The sequence below is a fragment of the Physeter macrocephalus genome, unplaced genomic scaffold, assembly GCF_002837175.3.
Source record: "Physeter macrocephalus isolate SW-GA unplaced genomic scaffold, ASM283717v5 random_261, whole genome shotgun sequence".
NCBI lineage: Eukaryota > Metazoa > Chordata > Mammalia > Artiodactyla > Physeteridae > Physeter > Physeter macrocephalus.
The window spans coordinates 31,439-42,055 of NW_021145547.1; the positions used below are offsets into that span (position 1 = coordinate 31,439).

The window sequence follows — 10,617 nt, forward strand, 5'->3', positions numbered from 1 at the left end:
CCTCCACAATCAGAGCAGCTTCCACGCAGGTCCCTTGGCTGCTGCTTCCCTGCTGCATCCTGCTTTTGGTGGCACATAGCCAGCTACTTTTCAATTTGTGTCCCTACATATGGGACACACATCATTTATCTATCCCATAGGGCAGAGGACTGTAGTGGATCTGAGCTGGGGCTCTGGGGTCAGATAAACCAGGGATGGTTTTTTTTTTTTTGGCTGCGTTGGGTTTTCGTTGCTGCGCGCGGGCTTTTCTCCAGTTGCGGCGAGCGGGCGCTACTCTTCGTTGCGGTGCGCAGGCTTCCCGTTGCGGTGGCTTCTCTTGTTGTGGAGCACGGGCTCTAGGCGCGGGGGCTTCAGTAGTTGTGGCTCGCGAGCTCCAGAGGTTTGCCGCCCATCCTTCTGGAAGGCCCTTCTCCTCTTTGTTAACCAACGATCTTCTATTTATCCTTCAAATGTCCAGCTCAGGTGTCACATTTTCTATGGCACCTATTTTTCTGTATGTATTAGCGTCCTGGGGCTGCCATAATAAATGACCACAAGCTTGGTGACTTCAAATGGCAGGAATTTATTCTCTCACGGTTCTGGAGGCCAGAAGTCTGACATCAAGGTGTCAGCAGGGCCATGTTCCCTCCAAAGGCTCTAGGGGAGAATCCTTCCTTGCCTTTTCCAGTTTCTGGTGGCCGCTGGCATCCTTGGCTGCAACCAGGGACCGCAGAGGACTCCATCCTCTGCCTCTGTCTTCACGTCAGCCTCTTCCCCGTGTATCTTCTCCTTTTCTGTCTCTTATAATGACACCTGTCGTTGGATTTGGGGCCCACACTAACCCAGGCTGATCTCATCTCGAGACCCTTAACTTAATTACATCTGCAAAGACCTTTATGCCAACTAAGGTCACATTCAGAGGTTCCAAGTGGACGTGCAACCCACTACATTACATTTTACACATTTTCTTGAATTATGATTGCATTGGTTTGAGTTATATTTGCTGCATGTACTAACCACAGCAACTTAACCAATAGGGGTTTATTTTCTTCCTGTCACAAGCACTCTCAAGGCTGACAGCTTCCAAGCTGGTACGATGGCTTCAAGGAGCCATGAGGGACCAGACTCCTAGCTTTCTGATGGCACCGTCACCAGCTGCGTCTTTAGTCTCCATGGTTGTAAGAATGCAGCTCTGTCTTTGGATACCAAAGCTGCATCCTAGACAGGGTGAAGGAGGAAGGCAAAGGCCAAAAGATTAAGGGGATCTGCTTCTCCGGAAGCTTCCCTGCAAGCCTCACCCAGGGATGTCTGTTTATATGTCATAGACCAAAACCGTGTCCCCAGGTCAGGTATTTTTCTCAGGGTACATTGCTGTCCTGCCCCCAAATGGGATTGTGAGAGAAGGAAAGAGGTGAGAATTGGTGAAAAGTAGGCAACTATAATGATGAGTAGGCAAATTATAGTATAATATAATATAATATAATATAATATAATATGATACAGTAAGTCCCCTATATCTGAACCTTCAAGTTTTGAACTTTCAAAGATGCTTCGAACTTTCAAAGATGTGCCTTCGAATGTCTAGTCATGTAAGTTAGTTCATGTGTCTGGCATACATTGTCAGGTGCATGCATCTGACCACAAGTGGTTGTGCTTTTGTGTACTTTACTGTACAGTACTGTATAGAGTACAGTAGTACACTATCTTTATTTCAAGCCCAGGAAGTCCGGAAGCAAACGTAAAAGCAGAGGTGATGTAGCTGGTACTACTATACTTTTCAAGGTACTGTACTGTAAGATTTTAAGTGTTTTCTTTATTTTTTGTGTTTGTTTTTTATGTATTATTTGTGTGAAAAGTATTATAAACCTATTACAGTACAGTACTATACAGCCGATTGTATCAGCTGGGTCCCTAGGCTAATATTGTTGGACTTACGAACAAATTGCACTTACGAACGCACTCTCGGAACGAAACTCATTTGTATATAGGAGACTTACTGTATAATATAATATAATATAATATAATAAATATGATATATTGCCTGTAAGCAATTAAAATTCACGTCACAGTTCTCTTCCCATGTTATTATGGAAAATCCACAATGTCTAGTTTAAAGGACACACTATAGTGTGTCTGTGGACGGCCCATAATTTTCTCAGCCTCGTCGCTCCTGGTGTTGCAGCAGGCCTCCTTTCTGCGCCAAGGCCTGGCCCCGAGGGAGAGAGGGGCCAGGATGTGAGCATTCTGGGAGGGGCCAAGGTGAGCCCTATGGAGTGGCGTCAGGTGCAGTTGCATCTGGCAGCAGTGCTGTTAGTAGGAGTCAGCACCAGGGCCAGGAGGTGGTGAGCACCCAGAGGGACAGCAGAAATCTGCAGTGGACCTGGTGACATTGGCATGTCACCTTCCCGAGGTGGCGTTCTGAACACTGGGTCAGGTCGGGAGGGAGAGAATAAAAAGAGCAACCTGGAACTTCTCTGCTTCTCTAGGACATGGTACCCTCCTTGGATCCACCCGCCTGACATCTGTGCTCAATAAATATCCAGTGGATGATTGATTTAACAAGGTAGCAAGCAGCCAGCAGGAGAGTAAGAGGATTTTTAGTGGCCCGTAAGCCGGCTTAGATCACAGCATCTCAGAGTTGGAAGGAACGCTGTGTCTGGGGAACTCTCCTGCTGATGCGTGACTTCTTTCAGCCAGTTCCCTCCTCTCCGCTTGCATGCCTCTCATGACAGGATGCTCACTGCCACACGGGACAGCCGGCTTTGCTGCCCAGCAGCTCGAAGGGTAGACAGGGCTTCCTGAGGTTCAGCCAAGAGTCGTGGCCTCGTAAATCCCCCCGGTGGGTGCTGGTTTTGTGCCTGCGGAATCACACAGAATGAACCCGGTCCTTCCTCAGGCTTGGATGTAGGGGAAGCAGGAGAAAAACGTGGGCTCTAGCTCTGGATCTCGGCTCCTTGGGGTTTGAATCTTGGTTCTGTTCCCCATCAGGTGAAAAGTGAGTGGGGTCAAGCAAATGGGTCCCGGAGTCTCAGCCAAGATACTGGTTCCAAGTGGACGTGCAACCCACTACATTACATTTTACACATCTTCTTGAATTATGATTGCGTTGGTTTGAGTTATATTTGCTGCATGTACTAACCACAGCAACTTAACCAATAGGGGTTTATTTCCTCATCTACGAAAGAGGGATAATGAGGGATATCTGGCTTGGGTGCCACCACGCATGGGGCAGCCTGCCCTCGGCCGTTGGGAGCCTCAAAGCCGATCCCCATAAAGCCCCACATGCAGATACATCTTCTACTGCTTCCCTGAGAAGGTACAGGAAGAGCAGAAACAGAGGTAATACAGGTGAGGGCCCGTTGTGATGCGGTTTGGCGTCCAGGCTGGCTGCTCCAATGGAGAGAGGTGCAAAAAGCGCAGAGTCCCACTCTGAACTGCCCCTCACAAATGACGTCCTGATTACTATATAAGCCCTGCAGAGTGGGCTAATGTCCCCGAAGGCTGGCAGCCAGGGCACTGGGGGTCCAGCGTCTTTACTGTAGGAGACAGAGCCAGGAGACTGAACATTTTGGGAAGAGTTCTCGCAGTTGCTATGATGACTTCACAAGGTAAAGCTTCTCAAGTGCTTAGCCGTGCAGGGCACAGGTAATCATTCAAAGATCATTTGTTGAATGGATGAATAAGTGTTTTCAATTGTCATTTTCTGTTTTCATTGTTATTAGCCGTGTGGTTTGGACAAATTACCTAACCTCTCTGAACCTTAGTGTTTTTCACCTGTTGTCTTCCTTAGAGGGTCACGGTGTGGGTTAAGAGGTGGTATATTATATACAAAACGTCTGGCGCATATTAAGTGCTCAAAGGAGGAAGAGGCAGATGTGGGCGGAGGCTCTGTCCAGCCCCAAAGCTGGAGCCTGGCACAGTCATATTCTCCAAGTCCATGGCTGAAAGAGAAGAGCGTCTCCAACCCCAGCTTTCCCCATCCATCCTTCTCCACCTCTGGTCCTTCCTCGCTCCCCCCACCCCACCCCGCCACCAGCTGCATGCTTTCCCTGCTCTTGGACCTTCAATCCATCATTCAGCTCTCTGCCCAGGTGCAGGCTGCTCTCGCTCTCATCAAAAGGCACCCAGGAACCCATTTGCCGCTCCTCCTCCCAGCGCCGAGCTCCCTCCTACCTGCGCGCCCGGCCTGTCCCAGACAGAAGGGAGACAGAGATAATGAGTGAGGCTCCTCTGAGCATAACAATGAAGAAAAGGAGGCGCGTTCAGCCGATGAGCAAACGAGGAAGGGGGCTCGGAGGGTGACGAGGTGTTGGGGCGATGGATGCTGGGTGGTCGGAGGCTGGTGACACTCGGCCTACGGCAGGGGATGCTGGGCAGGCAGGACTTCCCCTGTGCCCCTCCCTCCTTGCTGAGTTAGAAGGTCCCCTTGGATGAGGCACCCCCTGGATGGCAGGGTGGGAAAGCAGGAGGCAAGTTCAAGGCCCCGTTCTGCTCTGCACTTCCGTGTGGACTTGAGCGAGTCACTGGCCACGCTGGGCCTCTGCGGCCACATCTGCGTCACGCCGCCTCTTTGGGTGCCAGGCCCTGGGATCCAGCAGGGAACCCCACAGACATGCCCTCGGCATCTTAGGATCTCTGGGACACGTGGCTGTGAATTAGCTGGTCATACTTCCCCTCCTTTTCACTTGTGATGGGAAGCGTTTAGGGGCTCTGACCCCAGCTGGGGGCATCGTCCAGGTGGCTTTCCTGAGGATGAAGAGGACTGAGCCAGGGAAAGAGGGGTGAGGAGGGCAGGGAGGGTAGAATGGTCCAGGCTGAGGGACCAGTTTGGAGGGAGAAGGCAAAGATGGAGGACGGGGTGGGGGAGAGGGAGGTCAGGCCGTCCCTGGGGGCAGGGAAGGCTGGGCTTGGCTTTTTATCTTATAAAATGATTTATAGAATACTTTATTGTAAATATATTTCAAATATATTACAGAATTAGAAATAAAATAGGTTTATTTTATTCTATAGAAGGGGCAGTCACTGGGTGGTTTTAAGCAGAATGATGTGACCTGGTCTGTTTTGGAAAGGGCCCTTGGGGGCTCTGGGTGGAGAATGGATCCGGGAGCAGGAGATGAGACCAGAAGATTGGGTAGGAGGCCGCTGCAGTGGTCCAGTGGCCGGGGCAGCTCCCACCAGTGTCTCTCAGAGCCTGGTTGAAGCCAGGTCATGCAGTAAACTGCCCCGTTTATAAAAAGGCCAAAGCTGAGTTACCAACAGCAACTGGCAGAATCACCTCACTGGAAGAGATGCCAAAAATGCTAATTGGAGGCTCTTCACAAGTGTGAGACCCGGGCCACATGGCTCCAAGGAGTAGCGTCCCTACCAAGCCCATGATCAGGCCTGGACTCAGGCGGTGGCCGCCAGGGACGAGGTGGACTTGGCAACTGATGGCCGGGGTGTCACTTGTCATGACACCTCCTCTGACTGCACCACTGCTCCCCCCACCGCCGCTAGGTACCCTGACCTTGTCCTGACCTTGTCCTGCCCAGGCTCTAGGCAAATCCTTTCCAAAGCAGGGCCCTGGAGCCAATGTCCTGTGTCCCCTACGAGGTCAAACAAACGCGCTTGGTGATTGCACACGTGCTGCCCCGGGTCTGCATCGTGATGTGCGGGCTGTCATTTGGGTGCGGGGCGGGAGGCGCTGAAGGCCAGCCCAGACCAGAGGCAGCGGCAGCTGTCACTGTTCCTGACCCGTGTCCTTCTCGCGGGGCCCTGTACTGGTTTCTGTGGGAGACGCTCCGGCTCCCCAGCCCCTCTCCTGTAATCCACATGGGCCACGCGTAGGGCGGCCCCTCTTCATCTGCCCCGTCCTCAGTGTCCAAAATTGGGCCCCGTTAGACTTCATATGGAAACCCAGGTCGGCCCTGGTCCTGGCTGCTGTCACGAGCGCGTGTGCACACACATGCCCTCACACCCACCAGCTCATACACACCGTCTCTTGCTCACACGTACTCACACGCTCAGGCTCACCCAGGCCCACTTCCAGCCGCTTGACCTCTGGCTCACCTGCTGCCTTCTCAGTCCCCGAGGCCTAGTGCCAGGCTGATCCCCGGCAGGGCGGCCCTCCAGGGCTTGCCACTGCTTTGGCCCGATTCCCGGTTCTGGCCCCAAGTCCCCTCCCAGGCCTGGAGTGCTGGCTCTGTCCGGCTGCTACCATGGAAGGTGGCCCATCCATCCCTGCCTCTCAGCCTGGATGCTGATGGGTTGCCTGCCCGGGCCTCATCCTCAGTGAGAACCTTCCCTGACAGCCCCACCCAGGGCAACACCTCAGGGCCCAGGGGAAGGGTCAAGAGACACCACTGGCTACGGGGTCTGGAAACATGACACGGGAGGGGAGAACTCTGCTCCAGTTCCCACCCCAAGGCTGTTGTGGGGAAGAGCAGAAGCCATCCTGCAGGGCCGCTGCCACGCTTGCCAACCCAGCTTCCCTCCCCTCTTCTGATTTCTTCCGGGACCTCTCTCCCCTACTCTTCTCCAGACTTGAGCTTTCTGTGTCACCGACCCTGCCTGTGTCCATAGATGGGCACCTTCCAGAATGGGCCAATCAGGGCTCCCATGCTTCAGGTCGTCGTGACTGGTCCAGGGAGGGATGCAGGCTCTGGAGGTGGCTGCGGGGTTGGGGTCCTGGTCCCACCACTTACTCATGTGATCTTGGGTGAACGTGTAACTTCCTGTGCCTCAGTTTCCTCATCTATACAATGGAGAGAATAATAGTCCCCACTTCATAGCGTTGTTGTATAGATGGAATCACGTAAAAGGGCTCAGTGCAGAGTAAGTGCTCAGTCAACATGAGCTACTGGTATTAATAGGACTAAATTTGGGGCCTTCTGATGGAGTGATTGCAAAAGAGAAGCTCTTTTTTTTTTTTTAACTGATATTCTGAATATACACCTTGAGCGGCTGGAGGAATCTTGCCATCAGGAAGGAGAGCCTGCCTGATAATGAATCCAGCACAAAGGAAAGCAGTGTTCAGAGATGGGGAAAGAAGGACTTAGTCCTGATGAAATCACTTAAGTTCCTTGATCCAGCTGTTCCTGAAGGTCTACCCCTGGACTATTAGGAACATAATCAAGTCTTTGTTTTTTCTTCCTTTTTTTCTTAAGTTACTTTGAGTTGGGTTTCTATCATTTGCAACAAAAAGAGTATTAATGAGTATCCTTCTGTCCATTCATCCATCGATCCATCCATCCAACCATCCACAAGTCCTAGCTGTGTGGGCTTAGACACATCACTTTCTTCAAGACTCAGTTTCTGCACCTGTAAAACAGAGTTTCATCACCTACCTTACGGGTGGTTTCAAGGATGAATGGGCAACCCTCGTGCCAAAGCCCAAGGAGGGGCTCAGTAAATTTCCCTTCCATTTCATCTTTTCTGTCTGTATCCTGCCCCGCCCCCCCATGCAGGTGTGCCTGGAAGGTCAAGGCAGGAGCCACACCCCACCAGGCCTGGTTCCTCTCAAGCAGCAGAATCTGATTGGTACAGCCTTTATTGTTTCTCCATCATTTTCCAGAAGAATGGTGTCCTTCAAGGGCCACAAGGGACGGGGGTAGTAAAAATAACATAAACAAACTGAACAGAAAGGCAGGAGGGCAGCAAGAGGGGCTGAGATCGGGTGTTTGGGGCAGAGAAGGACAAGACCTGGGCAGTCAGAGCCTCTTAGCTTTCAGCCACCAGAGCAGAGAATTCTGCAAAAGAAAATGACAGAGGTGAGTCAGAGGTGGTCCGTGCAGCAGAGACTGACCAGGACCTGACTGCGGCCCCCTCACCCCCCACTGGTATTTTCTCTTGATTCTCGAATCTGCTGCAGAAGGGAAAGCTGAAGTGATGGAGCAGGTGAGCGTGGGGTTGAATGAATGAATGAATGAGTGAATGAATGAAGTGAGATGGGAAATGATGAGCCTACCATATCTTTCGCTTCACGATGTCTTGTCACCCACAAATTATTAGTAATAATAGCTATAATAATAGTGGTGATGATAGTTTTCTCAATGTTAATCATGTCAGTCCCTTTTCTAAGTGCTTTATATACAATATCTTATTTGACTCTGACAATAATCCCATATTGTGCATTTTATCACTATTCCTCTTCCACAAATGAGGAAACTGAGGCTCAGAGTCCAGCAATGTGTACGATGTCACGCAGCTAGTAAGAAGCAGAGCTAGGCTTCAGACCCAGGTGTGTCTGACTTTGGACCCTGAGCTTTTTCATAGCCACTTGTCTTAGCCCGTGAAGGTCACCAGCAGGATCTAAGAAGATAAAGGGTCCCCTTGCCCTGAACTTTCTGATTTAGAAGGTCCGGGGAAAGGGATCTGGTGAGCAGCCAGGAACCACTGTGGGCTCCTCCTCATCTGGGGGACGGAGCCAGACCCTGGAGCCCGTGACCTCGGCTCAGAGGGGTGAGCGCGTCCAGGTGCTCAGAACGAGCTGGGCTCTGTCTCCTCATTAATCTTCGCAAACACTCAGGGATCTGGGAGTTATTATCCCCATTTTACAGAGGGGAAGACTGAGGCCCAGGGAGGAGAAGTGACTTTTCAGAGTGTCGAGGTTGTAAGTGGCTGAGGATTCAAGCTCTGGGGTCCAGGCCCCTCCGTGTGGGCTTGCCTGCAAGCCACAGGGCCCCCCCCCATCTCCCCAGCAGTGTCCATCTGCTCTGCTTAGCCTTAATATTAAGTAAGGGGGTCAGAGACTGGTGTCAGCACCAGGGGTTGATCAGATGTCCCTCTATTGACTCCAACTCCACAAAAATGAACAAAGGGATGTCCCAACCAGGTGAGGGGAGACACAGGGGAGCCGGAGATGGTCCCTGCACCCCAGGAGCTTCTGGAAGAAGATGATATCAGGAAACGCTCTGTGCTGCTGGCCTGTTCTCTGAATCTCAAGCACGCCGAGGGCATTCGCACCGCAGGATATCTCCCCAGTAGTGTCCATCTGCTCTGCTTAGCCTTAATATTAAGTAAGGGGGTCAGAGACTGGTGTCAGCACCAGGGGTTGATCAGATGTCCCTCTATTGAATCCAACTCCACAAAAATGAACAAAGGGGTGTCCCAACCAGGTGAGGGGAGACACAGGGGAGCTGGAGATGGTCCCTGCACCCCCAGGAGCTTCTGGAAGAAGATGATATCAGGAAACGCTCTGTGCTGCTGGCCTGTTCTCTGAATCTCAAGCACGCCGAGGGCATTCGCACCGCAGGATATTTGCACCTGCCGTTCTCACTGCCTGGTACACTTTCCAGGCTGCCTCGCGGCCAGCTCCTTCTCACTTACCTGGTCTCAGCTTAAACGTCACCCCTCAAGGGGCCTTCTCTGACCCCTCTGGCACAAGCAGTGACCCACCCCTACTGCGATCCTCTTTGCTCTCATCATTATTTATTATATTCTCAGCACTCACGACTCTGGAAATACTTCTGAGTATATTCTTGCTTATTCACTTGCTGTCTGCCTCCCCCATTGGACCATAAGGCTGCAGCCCCCACTGGCTTTGTTCCCTCCATCCCACCTCCCGGCTCCACAGCTGACACCGAGGGGACCACATGTGTTTGTGAAAAGACGTGAGAGGCACAGAGACTTCGCATTCACAGGAGAAGAGGTGCCTTCTATTTAAGGGATCAGCAAAACCTTCAGAGGAAAGGTGGCTTCTGATACAGGCCCGTAAGAAGATGCAGAATTCCCATAGGAGAAAGCAGATGAAGGGGTCAAGGCTCAGAGGGCAGGATGCAATGGGGTGTATTTAGGAAAGACCCAATAGCCGTGCTGGGCTGGCCTCTTGTGTGATAGGACGAGCTCAGCTAAAGAGGCCTGGGCCCCCGAATCTGGCTCTTCCCCTGACGGGCTGTGTGACCTCAGACAAGGCGCCTAGCCTCTCTGAGCCTCACCAGCATCGTCTGTAAAAGGAAGGAAAGTCGGCTTTGCTTCTTGATCCAGAGACAGTCAGAAGAGAAGTGCTGGTGCACAGGAGGTCTCAGCCCGCATTGGGAACCCCTCTGCACCCCCTTCCATGTCCTCTCAACTGCGGGGCCTTCGTGTGCTGGTTAGAAGGGGTGCTGCTCATTAGCCAGGTCTTCTGAGACCTTTATTTGGAAGATTTATTTTAGGAGAGTCTTCTCTGTTGTTTTTCTCTCCAGGGGACAAGAGAGGACAGAAGGAGTTTGCCACCCTCTCCAATATGTGTCTCTGAGATGCCAGGTCCCCAGCCGGCCAAACACTGGGGGGCGTCAGGTAAGTCACCATCGCCTCTGGAAACGCAGTGTTGTGATGTGGGGACAGCGCAGGTGGGGACCAAGAGCGAGGCTTCGAGGCCCAGCCTGGCCCTGTTTGCTGGGAAAGGTGCCCCTCTGGGCATCTGCTCCCGCATCTGCCCGTGCAGTGAAGGAAGGGGGCGGTAACAATTCCTAGTGAGAGACAAACGAAAAGCTGAATGTGAAGAGTCGTGTACCACAATGTTCATTGCAGCTCTATTGACAATAGCCAGGACATGGAAGCAACCTAAGTGTCCATCATCGGATGAATGGATAAAGAAGACGTGGCACATATATACAATGGAATATTACTCAGCCATAAAAAGAAACGAAATTGAGATATTTGTAGTGAGGTGGATGG

At 51.8% G+C, this 10,617-nt stretch overlaps 1 protein-coding gene across 1 annotated transcript in view; it reads right to left on the reverse strand.

The window, feature by feature from the left end:
- Positions 1–7,489: 7,489 nt before the first annotated feature.
- PVALB (parvalbumin) overlaps positions 7,490–10,617 on the reverse strand; it is an 18,614-nt gene continuing 15,486 nt past the window's right edge. Inside the window, exon 4 of the mRNA XM_007106591.1 lies at positions 7,490–7,706. Within this exon, the coding sequence (XP_007106653.1) occupies positions 7,678–7,706 (29 nt within the window). The 3' untranslated portion in view covers positions 7,490–7,677. The remainder of the gene's footprint in view (positions 7,707–10,617) is intronic.